General features: G+C 38.3%; 1 protein-coding gene across 10 annotated transcripts in view; it reads right to left on the bottom strand.

Moving 5' to 3' along the window:
* Nucleotides 1-19,004, bottom strand: part of LOC124167378 (rho guanine nucleotide exchange factor 11) — a 558,219-nt gene that overhangs the window by 94,906 nt on the left and 444,309 nt on the right. For 9 of the 10 annotated variants that reach the window (XR_006866674.1, XM_046545404.1, XM_046545399.1 and 6 more), the window contains 6 exons: nt 15,410-15,484; nt 11,980-12,260; nt 10,562-10,788; nt 6,424-6,697; nt 5,047-5,219; nt 2,136-2,421 (listed from right to left, as the gene is read on the bottom strand). Coding sequence is in view for 9 of the 10 variants with exons in the window: in XM_046545404.1 (XP_046401360.1) it covers nt 2,136-2,421; nt 5,047-5,219; nt 6,424-6,697; nt 10,562-10,788; nt 11,980-12,260; nt 15,410-15,484 (1,316 nt within the window). In the remaining variant the exon portion in view is untranslated. The remainder of the gene's footprint in view (nt 1-2,135; nt 2,422-5,046; nt 5,220-6,423; nt 6,698-10,561; nt 10,789-11,979; nt 12,261-15,409; nt 15,485-19,004) is intronic. The other variant, XM_046545401.1, reaches the window with a different exon arrangement.

Below are 19,004 nucleotides of genomic sequence, written 5' to 3' on the forward strand. Positions count from 1 at the left end.
GAACACAAAGAGTTTTGACAGTCCAATGAGATGTAACTAAAGCATGATTTCTACTTACCGTATACGGGTGTGTAAGAGGCGCACCCCTATTTTGAGCATCGAAGCTATAAAGAAAAAAAAATGTGCGGCATTTTTTAATCCTATCATGCGGTGTTGCAGACGTATGCCTGGAATTTCGACAGTCGACTGTCGAAATGTGCACCTTTTTTTTATAACTACGGTGGTATTAGCGGCATAAGAGGGAGTAGAAAGAGCTCCGATCCTCTCTTCGCATACGCCGTTGCTCTACGATGCTAGTCCTACTCACGAACAATTTTGTTTAAAAGCTCTCGCAGGAGTATTGCAATAGAATTGCAGCCGTGGAAAATTTTAAGGCAAAACACGACAGGCACATAGCATGAACCTTCCCAAGAGATTGGACAACAATCGGGGCAATCTCAGCGCTGTAGGATAATAACCACGTCGTAGATTTGACGGAACCACACTCGGCCCTCTATGGGCCAATACCTCTGCCGTTTTTTTTTCCTTCCCGAGACCCCACTGGAAAATAAGAAAACATCAAGTTACAGGAGATCAAAGGAAACGTGTTTCATCCCTACCCCATCTCAGCAACTGACCTTGATCGATCTCCCAGTTTCTGGAGGCCAAATGCTGGGTGAGTCATCTACTGAACCCGAAGATATCTCGATAGCTTTCAATAATTGTATGACACGCACAAGGTTCAAAAAAAGAAAGAGATCTAACGCGATGCATATCTGACAGAATTTAAGTTTTTTAAGCTCTAATTGATTGAAACAAAGATTTATAGTTACAACAAGGCTACTAATATTCAAAATAGTCCAAATAGGACAATTTCGGAAGAAACAAGCGTAGCATAAGCGCATTCAAACAAGACGAGACGGACTGGAAACTTCAGGCAACGCAAACTACGTATATCACATTGCTGCGCCTTCGCCCCTTCGCTTTTAAGGCAACGACGTCACATGCAAGATCGGACGTGTTCGTCCCTTGCTCCCTCGCTCGTAGCCTCGTTGCTTAGAAGACGGAGGGAGCGCGCTCCTTCCCCTCGACCTCTCCTTCCGCGCTATTCACTTATAAGCATTTCTGATTTCTTCTGTCCACAATTTAGTCCAACAATGAACACACTCGTTCGAATTTTTTAAAGCGCTGGTTTAGACACCAATATAATTTTCTGTTGCAATAATCCTCATATTAGCTTCCGAAGATGATTTTTGAAAAATCAGGTCCTCAGCGTAATGGAAATTACTCGGCAAGGCAGATATTGACCATCAACCAGGTATGTCCTTCAAAACTACACGTTTCCCTACGTTTGATAATCGATTACTATATGCAGTATAAATGCCGCTGGATACCCACTCGTGGCAGTAAATTTAGCGCGCCCTTCGGAGCGAAAAACCCCGCACGATCTTTTAATGTTCACCTCTGGGGTAATGACGTGACGGCGCTGTGCTTACAAAAAAGCAAACAGGAGCAATTTAAAAATACGTCTCTAAGGGAGAAACTCCCCTGCCTGCCGCTTGTTTTTGACCTAGGGTTTCAGATGACTGACTCATGCTGAAAACCAAGGCCACCCAGTTCCCCTTGGACTCCAACCGGTAAAGGGGAGGGGGGAAAATAAGAAGTTTGTGTAAGAGGCGCAGCCTCATTTTCGGCTGCAATTTCTGGGAAAAAAGGTGCGCCTCTTACACGTGCTTATACGGTAGTTTCTGACAAAATTAAAATTAAAATTAAAATTTTTCCCCATCTGATTTAGCTATGCAGACTTCTCAACGAAAGTATACATCCAATTCTCCTGGTAATGGGCTCAGACAAAATTGCAATTTGTAACCAGAGAATGTTTGTGCCGCAAATACATTGTCAGCCTTTAAGAGAGCTTTATATCCACAGATATTTATTTACTGTTGACATACCTTAATAAAATATGAAATCTATTTCTTAATGTTGATTATCAATTTAGTTTAAAGTTGAATTACACCATATACTTTTTTCATATTACTAGTTTTTAATAAAATGAACTTAAAACAATTTGCCAGTTGATCTTCAATTAAAGATTTAAAAAATTACAACCCATGTGCCACATCTAGCAAAGTACTAAGAATAAAGGGACAACTCACCGGTGGCAACAGGCCTCACGAGCACCGTGGCGAGTTTGATGATGGGCGAGTGCGTGAGTTTGGAGTCGTCACGTCCACCGCTCGTTATGCCCCCACCTCCTGCTCCTCCCACCGTGCCACTGCTCACGCTGTGAAAGCGCAGCACAAATTTGTCATCCTGCTTCTGCAGCAAGATCACCACCTCCTCCAGCAACACAACGTGAAGGTCTATCGTCTTGGAGCGACTGCCAGCACGCCAGCTCAGGGAACCCTCGTAAATCAAGCGGTACTTGGTCAGGTCCAGGTTCTAGGAAGATAAACAAGCACAGATGGTGAGACTTAGAAGAAGAACTGCTTACGCTTCAGCAATAGACACAGCATGCAGAAAATTATCACCCAGAACCATCACGAATAAATCTATCCTCATTGTTCATAAACTGGAAGTTATGGAAGTGAAAACTACATGGGAGTACCAAATGCTCAATTTGGCACATGATTTAATGCAATTGTAACGGCTGCTTTTTTGGCATAAATATAGACTACAAGGATACACAGGATTAGTAACAGCACATGATCCAATGTAGAAATAAATGGACTTCCTTTGGCTTTTTGTTCAATTAAAATTGGTTTGATTGTTTAGAACTACAACAGAAGTACTATTGACAGTTTTGACTGAAAAGAATGGTCTCCTGAACTAAGAGCAAAAATGTGTGATAATGATGGATGTGTCTTTACTTCTAAGGAAAAAGAAACCCTACAGGTGAGAAACTTATGTCACTTAGGAACTACCCTAAGAAACCAAAAATTGTCAAATTAATTTATCCAGTCATGCTCAAATTGTAAATCACTTTTCAAAGAAATATGTATTCTTTCCAAGATCATTAGTCTTCATTTCCAAGCATGTGCCACTGCAGCAGATATTATAAACTTATGGTTTACGGTTTTTGGTTTCGTTTTGCGATTCATCCCAAATTAAGGAGACTTTCTTCAGATGCCAGATTATTTTCCGTAGAGAAAAAAGTCCCAATTGTTGTCTCGGGTATGATGCTCAAATACTATTTATCACCATTTTCCTGGATTTAATCTGTGATACTAGAATTTATTATTAATAACTTTGCAACAGAGAAGCAGGCCCAAGTATGTTGAGGGGTGAGGGCAGCAGGAACATGACTTCATGAAAACCAACCAAAATGCGATTGGTGGAGCCTAGTCTCCCAGAAATTCAGTCTCTTTCAGACCTCAGTGAATTGCATTTTGTGACTATTTTAGCTCTATTGCCAAGCATTCTCTGCTTTCCTTTGCTGGTTGTGCCATAGTGATCTTTCCCTATTTCCTTTTCTAAGCTTTTACCTGCTTTTGTCTTTTCGCTTAATTCCTTTTTCCATCACCACACCATCATCCCTCATTCTTTTATTATCCCATCTACCATTTCTTCTTCCTCGTTTGGAGGCTAATTTGTCGAGGAATTTCCGACTTTCTTTGAAAAGTTGATCAATTTCTTTGACAGCTCTCTGGTGCACTATATAAGGTCCTCCCAAAATTGTATTTGTTAGGTCCCTTGAAAAGGGAATAAAGTGCTGCAACTGGTCAGCAAATAAAAATAACAAATTTGATCTCTTTCCTATAACATCTGACAAAACTCTTATGTTATCAAACATCCCCTTCTGAGTTGCCATCAAAGAACTCAACCATTGCTCTCAAACGGCCCATGAAATAATCAAAATACATGAGGAAACCGAGCAGGAAATGAAATGGAAATGCAAAGGGTCAACCCCTTGAACTGAGGAGCTAGCCGGGTGTTCTACCCTTCCCAATGAGCCACGCGGTGGCTGGTGGGTGGGAGGAGGGGCTTTGAGACAGTCTTTTGTTTCTATTCCCCAACAAAGTATTTTGAGAAAACATGGCAATGCCCTCTCGCCCCCAGTGCCCCACCTCCTTCCACAATGCCACTCCAAGCATTCCAAACTTGCAAGAAAGGCCAGTCACCAAGGTATTTGAAATATAATCCTAACTATATCGCAGGCCCCATTTTGTTCAACAACAGTATAAATAAGGACAGGCATAATCCAAATGAAAAATGGAGTACTAATAAAAAACATTACCTTCTGGTATGCGCAGACGAGATGCTGTCACGTACTTATCTTGAATATTTCATTACCAATAAAAATTGACAACAGGACGTAGTCCAACTCAGTTTCAATTAAAGCTGTAATATTAAGCTTTCTGAAAAATGTCTTATGAAGCATCAACTGACTGAAGCTATGTTATCACTTTGATGAAAATATCCACTGTGTTCTTGTAAGCCTATAAGAGCAGTTGCACTGACACAATGGAAAAATGGGTGCATTTTCTCATCAAAATTAAATCATAGAAAATAGAAAAGCAATTAGAATTTTTGGCTGATGACTAATACTTTAGCAAAAATATAGTTGGCCAAACACAGTTAATCTTCTTCTCTCATTTCAAAAATATACATAGAAGAAGAAAAACAAATTATCCATTATCATTGCACACTAACTACCATCTATACTTCTTCTGCAGAATTACCCACAAACTGCCGCTCACAGCACATATAGAATTTGAGTTGAATTGTTTCTTAGCTGCCTTGGGGTCTTTTCCAGACTTTTCTTTCAATTGAATATTGTATTTATGGGATTTCCCATCCCAACGGGTCTTTTTCCATGATTCAAGGTCTGATTCAAGGAACTATTTTCCCCTTCAATTCAAAATATTCACCAAAACCCACACTGGGTTTCACTGATTATTTAGCCAAGTCAGGAGTTAATTTTTCGATGCATATATGAGTACCGGAATTTTGTGTTAAAAATTCCCTATGGTTAGTTTACAGCCATTTTTTTTTCAATAAAGCAGCCTTAAAAGGGAAACAAATAATTCTCTACAAAGGGACACTGAATAAAAGTAGAGTGCTTACTTTGAATTCCGTTGACATGGGGTGGTCAGCCTTCTCGAAAGCAGACTTCTCCAGTCTCTGTTGGATGACATGCAAGCGGTGTTGGTCCTCCGCTTCACGCACCGCTTGGTTCACACTATCCAGTATCCTCTTACTCCTCTCCAACGCCCGAAGAATTTGACTACGCTCTCCACCTGTAAAAGAGATAATCAAGCTTATAATGATTCCAACATCTTAATATCACTCCAGAGTCTCTAAATCATACATATTTCTTTGTAGGTGGTGAAAACATTTAAAAAATTAGCATTCTCAGATAAGTAACTTATAAGTTAAAAATAACCACAATTGTTGTTATTCTTTAAAACAGAAAAAATTGGATTGAGTTAACAAAGCGCAGATGGGAGGCACATGAAACATATGACTGCAATAGTATACATAAGGAAAATATCACCTTGGTCAATTTTCCCATCGATTCAAAATTAACCAAAGCCCATGCTTATTTTCTTTGCTGCAGTAATGTGTAGTTCCTCTAATTATAATCAATGAGAGGGGAATTGGACAAAAAAATCTGATAACTCTTTAAATTTGAAACATTGAACCCAGTTATGGGCTCCAGTTTTCAATCAATAATGACTACATAAAATGATATTTCAAGATGCATGCAAATTAAACACTTTCAATGACCTTGAAATGCCCACTATTAGATAGGGACTCATCAAAATTAAGAGCCTTCTGCATAGGTACCATAAGCTCCTCGATTTTCACAAATAAAACAATTTTCTTCAATAAGACTTCTTATTTTCAGAAATTACAACAAATTTTTAGGATTCATGGCATTATTTACAATTTTTTTCACCATTATAGATGGTGTCTGGACCTTGATACCAAATTCAAAAACTGCAGGAATTCATTAGATTGTGAAAATTCACATTCCTGGGAATCACGGAGCCCTAATCGTAAATATGAAACGAAAATTAAAACAGGAAAACGAAAAATAGCATTGTACGTCTAATCAAGATATGAAGAATAGTAATGATCATGAAATAATGGTGATCATGGGGTTTGAAATGAATATTTCTCTTTGATTTCAGGTGATTTTTCTAAAGAATATTTAAACGCATGTGTTTCAAACATTTTTTTTAAATTCACACAACAGCATGATAGTGAGCTAATGTTTTACCTTGTAAGATCAACATTTCTAGAAAAGTAGTCAGCCAATAATTGAACTTAAAGACAGAGTGTAGTCAATCTAAATGAAGAATGATCTGAACTACAAAACTATGACAGAATTAACCAAACGACAGAATTGACTGAATGAAATGATATTTAAAGCATGTGATTTAATAAGGACCTTTAATTCAATAGCACTCGCATGCATCAAACTTAACAAGTACTTACCGACATTGGAGCCTTCAGTTTTGGTATCATCGTCTGTGTATTTGGCTAAGCTCTCAAAGAGCAGGGGGTATTTGGTCAGCCTGAGCATTCCAGTAGGGATTATGTCTTTGAGCTGCAAACGTCGGCAAACAGGCTTCGCCTCCGCATCCGTCAGGAACAAATTGAGACGCGTGTCTTTCCTCCGCCACTCCTTCAAAGACTCGAGTGCTATTTGTTGCCTTGCGCAAAACCTCGCCGCTGCATTCTCAAAGTTCTCCCCACACCCTCCATCAAGCTGCGCAAAGGGAACAGCAAGGGTGAAATTAAAAACACATGCACATATACATAAAAAGGGCAGTCAACAAATATTTCTCCATGATATAACAAGGAGAGGGTGGATTTAAAAGCTACACTGAGTTCTGATACCACTAGAAGAAATGATCACAGACGAGTGAAACTGCTGGATGGTCAAAGTTTGGAAGTTTGCACAAAATTAGCAGTAATGAATAATTTTATTTCACTGTTTATTCTTTAGAAAAAACAGAGTTGCTGGGAGTTATGGGCAAGGTTACCTGATGGGGAATGTCCCTTGTATTTACTGTTGAGCACCTCAAATCCGGAAAGCTTGCGACCAAAGGGTTTCTGGATTTCTGGTCTTCAGTATGCAGATTTATTGCATTAAAACCATAACTCAGAAATTAAACATGAAAGGGATTTTAACACTAATTAGCATTCTGGCAGTATTTCAATTTAATATTTATAACTTTCGTTTAAAATTATTAGACCCCTAGAAGAACATTCGTCGCCTTAGACAGATTCAAGTACACTACATTGAAGAAGGCAAAATAGGTACTTGACAAAAAAGTCGTCAAATCACGACCTTAGCATACACCACATGTGCTTAATACTGGATGAGAACAAGCAATAAAGGCATCTTTTTCTTCATGCTCAACAGCTTCCGTTGATAGCATTTGCCAGCAGACGTTGCAATATCTATCGATTCCTTCCTTAGTCGGACAGTAAATCAGCGCAAATGCTTCTATATTTTGTTAATTAATTAATTTATAAATGTGCTCAGGCTCTTGTGCTCCATATTTGAGATCCCTACTTGTCCCTGCCTAGGAATTGTTAGTGTACGTTCATAGCGTGTGCCAACTTCCTACTCGTCACAGAATAAGGCCCGGAGAGTGGAGCCACGAGAGTGGTGGCAATTCGAAACACTACGCAGAGGAATTTTCAAATGTTCTGGATTTCAGGTTTTCCAGGTTTCTGGATTCCGGATTTGAGGCCCTCAACTGTATTTATATTCTGAGTGCGGAACATAAATTAGCAAGAGAGACCAAAACAAAGCCACAGAAATGAGAAAGTTTCTAAGATCCTTATGTCAATGCCACTCCATGGTTTGTGACACATAGAACTATGGTAGGATATCAATCACAAATTGTTAGCTACGGTCAAGTTGGTGGCAACCACTCACATCTTTTCTACCCTGACGGTACTCTGAGCAAAACATGCATGCAAATAACAAGCAATATTGGCCATGTAGGTAATATTTAATCAACATTTTCCTTCACCGGTTAAATTCTACAGCTCTCGGCACTACCTATTAATTTAAAATGGAGCCACTGGTTTAGAAGTTTACTGCGGTTTGTATTGCTTACAAAAACTTCTTTAGAATTAGTGACAAAAACTATTTGTTTTCTGCAGCCACCAGTATATTTAGCTTCCCTGTTTTGAAAGTGCAAGTCATGGAAATGAAAACTCTCTAAACACCAAGTGCTCATAGTTTGACAGGTTGCTAATATCATTTGAAGAGAAAATTTTGGATATGAGACCCTGATCTCAATTTACAACGTTTACTTGATGACAGAAAGTCAGAGTATAAATGCCATTATTGGGCTATGATAAACTAAGATATCATAGAGCCCACTAATTTTGTTTAGCATCCCACAACAAGATGTTTTGATTGCCTTTCAGGCAGTAGTACCTGAAAGGCATTCAAAATACGTGTTGTGAGCTATTAAATAAAATTAGAGGGCACTACCATATCTATGTTTAACACTCGACATTGATGGCTAAGTTCTAAGAACACGTTTCTCAAAATTTGGCTGGTCTGAGTTAATACTGCTGATACTGTTAATAAAAAATAAAAAAACCAACTCTTTGTTTGCCAATGTACCGTATAAGCGTGTGTAAGAGGCGCACCCCTATTTTGAGCATCGAAGCTATAAAGAAAAAAATGTTGCTGCACTTTTTTTTATACTATTGCGCGGTGTTGCAGACATATTCCTGGAATTTCGAAAGTTATCAAAATTTCCTCTTACAATACTAATTGAAAAAGGAAATTTTGATAATTGCGGTGGTAATAGTGGCATAAGAGGGAGTAGAAAAAGTTCCGATCCTCCCTTCGCATATGCCGTTGCTCTACAATGCTTGTCCTATTCACGAACAATTTTGTTTAAATGCTCTCGCAGGGGTATTGCAATAGAATTGCAGCCGCGGAAAATTTTAAGGCAAAACACGAAAGGCACATAGCATGAACCTTCCCAAGAGCTTGGACAACAATCGGGGCAATCTCAGCACCATAGGATAAAAACCACGTCGTAGATTTAACGGAGCCACACTTGGCCCTACATCAGCCTATGCCTCTGCCATTTTTTTCCTTTCCAAGACCCATCAGGAAAATAGGAAAACATCAAGTTACAGGGGAACAATCGAAACGTGTTTCATCCCTACCCCATCTCAGCAACTGACCTTGATCGATCTCCCAGTTTCTGGAGGCCAAATGCTGGGTGAGTCATCTACTGAACCCGAAGATATCTCGATAGCTTTCAATAATTGTATGACACGCACAAGGTTCAAAAAAAGAAAGAGATCTAACGCGACGAATATCTGACAGAATTTAAGTTTTTTCAAGCTTTAATTGTTTGACACAAAGATTCATAGTTACAACAAGGCTACTAATATTCAAAATAGTCCAAACAGCACAATTTCGGAGGAAACAAGCGTAGCATAAGCGCATTCAAACAAGACAAGACAGACTAGAAACTTCAGGCAACGCAAACTGCGTATATCACATTGCTGCGCCTTCGCCCCTACGCTTTGAAGGCAACGACTTCACATGCAAGATCGGACGTGTTCGTCCATTACTCCTTCGCTCGTAGCCTCGTTGCTTCAAAGACGGAGGGATTGCGCTCCTTCCCCTTGACCTCTCCTTCCGCGCTATTCACTTATAAGCATTTCTGATTTCTTCTGTCCACAATTTAGTCCAACAATGAACACACTCGTTCGAATTTTTTAAACAGCAGGTTTTGACACCAATATAATTTTCAGTTGCAATAATACTCATAATAGCTTCTGAAGATGATTTTTGAAAAATCAGGTCCTCAGCGTAATGGAAATTACTCGGCAAGGCAGATATTGACAATTAACCAAGTATGTCCTTCAAAACTACGCGTTTCTCTAAGTTTGATAAGCGATTACTCTATGCAGTATAAATGCCGCAGGATGCCCACTCGTGGCAGTAAATTTAGCGTGCCATCCGGAGCAAAAAACCCAGGGCGATCTTTTCCATATTCACCTCTGAGGTACCGAAGTGACTGTGAAGTGAAGTGAAGTGATGCTTACAAAAAAGCAGACAGGAGCATTTTAAAAATACGTCACTAAGGGAGAAACTCCCCTGCCAGCCGCTTGTTTTGACCTAGGGTTTCAGATGACTGACTCACGCTGAAAACCAAGGCCACTCAGTTCCCCTTGGACTTGCAACCGGCGAAGGGGAGAGGGGAAGATAAGAAGTTTGTGTAAGAGGTGCAGCCTCATTTTCGGCTGCGATTTCTGGGAAAAAAGGTGCGCCTCTTACACGCGCTTATACGGTATGCTTCTTTTTCAGTTTCATGTATTTTAGGTTCTTAATTTCAATTGAAATTATATAAAATTTAAAAATTTATCATTTTTATTTGCTCTCCTGAAAATTTGCTATTTTTGAGATGTGTGCTGTTAGAACTTAGCCATTGATGTGCTGCATCACGATATCTCTCCAGAAAAAATTGACTATATTACTGGATTAGCTGCCTCTTAAGGAGATTTATGGTGGGCAGTTAACAAAAGAAAAAAATTTCTGGGGGGCTGAAGCCTCTAAAGCAAGCAGGGCAATGCATACCATGGAGAGGAGTATCTCGCCAACACGCTCAACGACGGGTGCTTCCCTCCGCTTAGCTTTCATTGCACTGTTGAACTGACTATGGATGTCCAGCATCTCTTCCAGGTTGGCAAACAGCAACTGGATCTGTTCGGACGACAGAATGCCCTGCTCCACCATCGGCCGGTAGAACACTCGGTCCAGCACTTTCAGGTTTCGAACGTGCGACCGCTCCGTGTGGAAGAGCTCTGCAAAACAACAAACGCATCAACGTAATGCAGGCATCACTTTATCATCAAGAATTTATAGGGATAGAATGAAAACTCCGTAAATTGAAAAGGAAGTAACAAACATTTTAGCACTTCCACAGAGAGAGCATCTCACTAAAGAGTTTACAAGGACTGGCAATTTTAATGGATCCATGGTCAGACAAGTTTTGCAAAAAAAAGTAATTACTCATCTAGCAATCGCACTAAACAAAACATACCTAATCAAAAAAATCATCTGCATGCATGAGTTAAATTTGTTTATCATTTACAAAATTAACAATTGCCAATTTATCAAAATAGAAATATAATACAGATAAAACAATATGAATACCCTATGTGGCTTTTAAGTTCAATCAGTAGCTATTTATGTGTATAACAGATACTTCTACAAATTTCTACAGTGATCATAACAATACAAAATTGCCAAGTATCCAAATTATATGACAGAATATGTAAATATAAATATTCAGGTCATGGAGTTAAAAGAGTTGACTTGATCCAAAGAAATAATACCATCAACCCCAGCCCCTCACTTTCTCAGTGTTGCAGAATCTAATACCTCGTGAAACGTTTGATTGCTGCAGGTGTTGCAGACAATGCCAGTTTTTTCCCCTGTTTGATATCACAAGTAGTGCCATATTTTAGTATTTTTGATTCCTAGGTACACCTGATATTAATTTTATTTCATTCCTTTGCTGTGTTTACCTATTTTCCCTCTTAAACTTACAAAACAAGAGTCACTAAGGTTGAGTAAACAAAGTCAAAAATTAATATTTTTCTTTTCGTCTACAAATAACTTTCTATGTGAACATTCTATGCTGCAACTTTTGAAATTTCCTCTAAAAAAGAGTTTTATTATGAAGCGAGGTAATGATTTGCCACAGTGTCATGTTAACCATTCTATACATGAAGGATTATGAATAAAACAGTACTAACAATAAGTAGAGAGGCCTTTCTAATATGCAAAGGATTCGAGCGATTTAATTTACTTCTGACTTACACTCAATTTCACTCACCAGTTTCTTTCCATTCCATTCGCCATTTCTCATGCATTTTTTTACTCATTTACTGCCGAGTAGTTAACTTAGGAAATGACCCCTTTGATGTTTGGTGTCCATTTTTCAAAACTTCAATTGATATTAAACATCCAGCACTTCTAGGTCCACTCACCATTTATTACGTCTTGCCTCTTCTTCTCGCGGGCCGTGAGCTGACGAAGTACATCGTCAGGAACATTCTTGGTCCAGTCTGGAGGGTCCGGTTCTGCCTCCGTGTCGCTGTCATTCCACGAAGCAGAGTTTCCGAAGACGCCACACGTCGACCACGCTCCAGTCGCCGTGCAGTTGGGATCGGCTGCGACCACAGTGGCAGAACCAGCTGCACCACGGCCCGTCGCCCCGGTAACCATCTCAAGGGAGTTGCTAGGACTGTCCAGGCTGTTTACATGAGAACTAGATACAATCAGTTGTAGCCATGTCCATTGCAATGCCAGATAACATACACAAAAAGACAAATTCTAGTCAAACAAAGACTTCCGGCAGTTTTATAGAGTACAGTTAGCATTAAGCAGATCACATAGCAGACATAACCTACACTTAAGAATATTTTAAAGTTACACTTCTGCAAAGCAGCTCAGAAAATAGTATAGTTAAACCTATACCCTTGAATGGAAGAATTTATTTGCTTTGTTTTACATGCTCCACTAAATTCTAACAAGGCATTATGAAACCGGCTCTTAGTAAACAAGTTCTCATAAAAATAAAGATTAATTGTATGATTATCTGAAAAGGAGCAAGATTTTACTAAGGAGTATTTATACTAATTTATAGAAAGCAGAGATATGAAGGCGACTATCATTTTCACAGAATCTTTTCCCACTAAATATTATATGCCACCTTAAATTAGAAAAGCAATAAAACTATAAAGTGAATATAAATTATTGGCAAACCTCAACATGACAAAAACTTATAATAATTGAAACTACGAGTAATTGTGCTATATTTTTCACGTGCCATCTGAATGGGAGTGACATGAACGGCCACGGGAAAAAAATTCCTCTTTACCGGGAGTAGAACCACAGATCTTTGGCCATGTAGTGCTAACCTTCAAATTGCTGACTACTGATGGTGATCATATAATTACCATGATTTCACTCTCAGAAGTATTCAATGTATTTATGAGTTCCAGGAGTAACTTATTGCACAGTACATTAATCCACGTCATTCAGTAATTTTGTAATGAAACAATATTACTTACAGGGAATTGAAATCACTTGAGTTGTGACTGTGCAAGAGCTGATAACATAAAAAACTACAAACAGTGAAGCCACAAGCACACTAATCATCTCCTAACCAAAACTCCAGGGGGTCTATTCTCTAACTCGAAGCTCCCGTCGTGGTAGCTTCGAACTAGCTACCAGAATTGGCTACCAACCTCATTCTCTAACAGGGAGTAGCTTTCTCAGACCGAGAATTTCTGGTAGCTTTCTCAGACCGGATATGGGGTATGAGAAATATTTCGTGCGAACTCAGATTTTACTCTTAGAACCAATGAAATCGCTCGTTTCATTTCGTAACCTGCGGGAAAATCATAATGTAGTCGTTCTCGGCTGACTTTTTCTTCTAGTTGAAATTAATGTGCTTTGTAAATTACGAAATGCTGAGTGCCTTCAGCTTTCATAATAATAGAAATACGAATAATAATAGAAATACGTAGAAATAATTATATTTGGCTAAGCGGCTTTTATATCAATTCAATAGTTTCGATCGATGCAGCAGTTTATGTCACGATTGATAATCATGTTGGCCATGTAAATATAATGAAGAGAAAATGTTAATAAACTACCAACACATTAAACCAATGCTATCACATTGTCGTTCTAATTCCCGAGAACTTTACACTCAGCGCTCCTTATGCTTTTGCCTGTTTGATGCAAAAATTTTGATGACCAACTGTTTCTGTGCAGAGATTTTTCCTTCTTGCACTGCGAGAGAATATCGCAATAACATGTGCATACGATAAGTGTATATTATTTCGGGAATATCTTCAACAAAGTTAATGGGAAGGTGGAGAAAATTATGTTTGAAAGTTACGTCATTTCACTCAGATTGGCCTAAGCAATCATTTTAGGCTCACAATATGCTTCAATCGATATTTACACAAAACTCTACTGTCGTGCCGTTCTCACGACGGCTAAATTAATATTTAAATGGGTTTATGAATAAGTATTATATGCCAACCGCCAAGCTTGCACTATTGCAAGCGAGGGCGATTCATTAGAACTTGACCATCATTGTGAAAAAACAACCTATTAAACGTAGTTCCTTCTCCCAATATTAAAGTCATATTATATTATTGTTTTTGTGATGACTTCCTCCGTGGGCTTCTGGAATATCCATGGCTACACTTTCTCAAAATTCAAAACAAATACACCAACTTAACTACCGGCACTGAAATTAAATGCGTATATACGGCCAAAGACACACAAATGAAAGCAGAATGATATCATGAACACATTTATTCATTGGAAGAGCAAAAAATTTATTAATAACTATCATGAAACACCTTACATTGCATTATAACACAATAATATATCCACCTCTCTCCGGGCTGCATCTATGTAACACTAAACTCTCTTCACACAATCACTTCACAACAAAGATCGTTGCTAATAATGCACGGTAAAGTTAATCATAAATGTATAAACACTTGCAAAAATAAGACATCCATCTCTGTGCAGTGGATACATTGGCATTGGTAATGATTTCAACGCATCAATTTGTACCGTCACTACAACAGTCTCTCGCAACATCAATAATAATCACTGTTTTCGGGGTTTTTCTTCTCACTAGTAATGACTTCATGCAAAATAAGATTTCACGTGATATAAAATGATTGAAAGTAACATTTTTCTTCTCCAAATAATGAAATCAACTAGTTAACGCGATCGATAGTTCACTCCGAAATATATATGTTTAGTCACGAAATTTGTCACTCATGCCCACTACTTTGTTAAGAATGCAATAATTGAAGGCTTCAAATAATTTACGCAGCATTCCCGACCTCATTAAAGAAAATAATTACGCAAAACAACAAAAATAGTCAACACTTTTCTTGTTTACCACTCAATCGCTAGCCGTGTCAAGAAAGACTGATGGGATAGAACAAAAGATTAGCGACACGCGCCACTTGGTTCACGGCGGTTCATAGGAATTCCCAAGGCCCAAGGTATATAAGGGCCATGGGAATTCCCATGGCCCTATGGGAATTCCCTATGTATTTTGATGGTAGCTAGCTGAAGCGCGGGGTTCGAGGGCGCGCTTCGCGAAGCTACCGTGGTAGCTAGTTTGAAGCTACGGAAGTAGCTTCAAATCCCATAGAGAATAAGGGTTGGAGCCTAATAAGCTACCGGTAGCTTCTGCAAGCTCCCTTCGCCGGAGCTTCAGCGTTAGAGAATACAAGTGGGAGCAAGTAGCTTAATTAAGCATCTTTCCACCAGAAAGCTACCGCGCTTCGAGTTAGAGAATAGACCCCCAGCAATACTTGAATCTCCAATGAAATAACGATAGTATTTCAGAGTCGCTTTACCCATGGTACCCACCTTAGTGAACTGGAATTGGATGAGCTCCCTGAGTTGGTGTGGTATGAAAGTCCCTGGTTTTCTAAATCTACATCACTGTGAAGAAGAAGAAAGATAAAAGCATGTTAATACTCAGCGTATGCAATTCCCTTTAATTTGACAATAAAATTATGAATGCACCAATAGCATCAAAATTATTGATGATTGTTTAGTACACAAAATATGGATCATAAAATAAATGGAATGGAGCCAATTAAGTAACAATTATAATATTTACATTTGCATAAAATAAAATAAACACCAAAAAATATGGACTCATTATTAGCTGATACAAACATTTAGCTTACTTTGTGAAATTAACATGTAGGTATATCATTTTGGATGAACTGTTTCATCACGATGCTACATTGTCTGGTGATGTCACACCCAAACAAAACCAGTCGTCCAATATTATATATACATGCGAAATTTACAAACTTTGTTATTTAAATGAAGCAATTTCACCGAGAGACAACTCAAACTATTGATTAATAGATGGATTACTGGTTTCTTAAAAACTATGCTTCCGAATGAAAATATATTAGATACTAATACAGGACTTGTGAAAGTATCATGACAGGCACAGTTATCTTCAATGCACATAATTAAAACAGTTCAAAAATAGAATAAACACAGATTTCCTCCAACAATTTTCATAAAATAAAATGTAAAAATCAAATTACCACTCTTAAAAACTATGCTTCCGAATGAAAATATATTAGATACTAATACAGGACTTATGAAAGTATCATGACAGGCACAGTTATCTTCAATGCACATAATTAAAACAGTTCAAAAATAGAATAAACACAGATTTCCTCCAACAATTTTCATAAAATAAAATGTAAAAATCAAATTACCACATCGTTTTAATTAAATTTTGCTAATTGCAACAATTATGCACAAAGTGTAAAAATAGAAAAATATTCAAATCTCCTGTGAATTAAACCACATCATGTGGTTTCAATGTCACCCTCAAACAAATGCTACAGCATAGCCAGCTAGTGCATTCTACCATATGAATCCTCTTTGGCGAATACAAATCTATAGAAAATTTTACTTCAGACTCTTTAAACGAATGCAGTACAGATTTTCATTATAAGTCAATAATTTCTGGCATAAATTTTCCAACATAACTTTACCATAAAAAAAAGAACAAATGAGGTTGTTCACCCAGGGCGTAGTCCAGTACACGCTCCCAATGCTCCCAAGTGCTCCCGCTTCAGACACAACAGATTCGTGGTCCACTTTCGCTCCTATCGCTCCCAGTGCTACCCTACTGGATCACGGCTGGAGTGATTGTAGCATTTGTTAGTCATTTGTTTTACTAGTATCGTCTGCTTGGATATTAGATCGTCTGAATTAGGGATTGTTATAGCCCCTTGTACTTTACTTAGTTTGTTAGAGAGGTCAGTAATATAAATGACAAAAAGAATATGACCATGGGGTACACCACAAGAAACCTATTTAATATTAGATCTTCATTAAATACCATGACCGGACACCACAACAGACCGATGCTTGTCCTGAAGATTTTACCCACTGGTTTGCAAATCCTCTAACAACAAGGTGATAAACTTAAACTATAAAGAGCAGATCATATGATACATATGAAAGAAGATAAGACTGATTATATACCTTATTAGAAAAATTTCAATGAAACCAAAAATAAGCATAATTAACTTAACTCACCTAAAAGCCTGCGTTTAAACGATATACGTACAAGTTAATGCCTGTTTGCGTGAATTATTTTGGTGGACCGAAACGGAACATGTACGAATGTTTGAACCAAGCTAATATAGGTTCAATTTGCCGATCATGCATTTGCACAAGTTGAGTGGTTACACGTGTAACCACTTAACGTGCAGCAACGCAACCATATGGTACATTTCGTGTTCTTTCTCGCGTTCATATTTCATGTTCTTTCTCGCGTTCATACATTTAGACTCGTACGGGTTTATGTAGGTGTAAAAAGGCCTTAAGTGGAGTGTCCTTTCTACGATTTATCAATTGCACTCATGACATTGTATGACAGACTCAAAAGCAGTCCTACACTTGAAGCAATCTCGTCAACAACAAGCCTTAAGCATAAATGCAATGCGTGTCAACCTGACCTTAAGAAAATTACATAAGTAAAATGCAACGGAACATCAATAATTGATTAAACTTAAGTTGAAGATTAGAGGAAGATATCATTATTTAACAGAGAATACAATCTTCACGGAGAAAGGTTGGCCGCCACAAAGCAACAAAAGGAATACTTTGACTAGAAGTTCACGTACCCTAACCTAAGAAGTCATATTCTATCTCAATTTCTCGTAATATCAAGTTCAAATAACTAATAATTGATCTAAACAACAAATAAATCAAAATAACTTACAAAATTAATAGAAGTAACAGACGGAATGCTTCGACCGGAAAGTTCACTCACCACATGCCGTATTAATTTCGAATAGCCATTTTCTATCTCCACTTCTCGCTAGCTCAAGCTTAAACCACTAATAATTAAATAATATTATATATAATTAATTATCACAACAACAAAGTTTATAAGATATCTTGGACTTGCCGCTCAATTTCTTCCTCGATCTGGCCCGTGGAGAACATTGACTCTGAATTGTGAAACCATTGAGTTACAGCCATTTGCCTCACCGTAATATCCCCTGAATAGTTATTTAACCATTTTTTTTAGCATTTACCATCCTGGCTCTCTTAGCGACTTCTTCCATCAACTCCAAATGGTCATATTATTGCTGTCCAGGTCCACAATTGTTATGAACACCATTTTCTTTTGCCTTCCTACCGGTTCAAATTCGCGCTGAAAACCGGTTCGCTCCAGCTAGCTCTACCTATTTCTTGGGAGCGTTTGTAGCGAGAGAGAAGCGAATATAGTGACGTCATGCGTGACGTACGAGAGCGCCACGGGAGCTTTTGTAGCTTGTACTGGACCACGCAAAGACTCGCTTCCAGTGCTTCGGAGCTCCGGGAGCTTGTACTGGACTATGCCCCCACTCACACAAAAAATCGCAATTCTTGAAATTAATTGTAAGGTGTGGATTAGGTTAGCTACGACGAAGACTAAATCTACCTCCTTCAGTCAATACCTCTTAAGAAAAATTTAAAGTTTGCCCAACTAAATTGACGTTGATAAATCACTTTGGGTTTGCAGCTAGGTCCGGTTCTCCATTGTTGCCAATGCTTCGAATCATCCATCGCACTCAGGGGTGGGCTGGCAACAATGGAGAGGCTGAACCGGCTGCAAATTATAACGATCTCAAAGTAATAAAATAATGCAAAAGATGCCAGCTGCTATCCACAATTTGGTGACGTCATGTTCAGCAGGATTTCGAGACGTTATCAACTTATCTAAATTCGGGCTATGTCCGTTGAATTTTCACCGCTGATTGTCTGAGACTAAAGCGATGAATCGAGAAAAAGAAAATAAGGATACCTCCATTTTTTACAATCACCACAGTCGACAAAAAAATGGAAAATGAGTCAGTTAGGAACTCGATAACTAACCAAAATATAACCGAATGATGTAATTTCTGTTTTTTTTTTCGGCGAAAAATTGCAG

The sequence above is a fragment of the Ischnura elegans genome, chromosome 10, assembly GCF_921293095.1.
Source record: "Ischnura elegans chromosome 10, ioIscEleg1.1, whole genome shotgun sequence".
In the NCBI taxonomy this organism is placed as follows: Eukaryota; Metazoa; Arthropoda; class Insecta; order Odonata; family Coenagrionidae; genus Ischnura; species Ischnura elegans.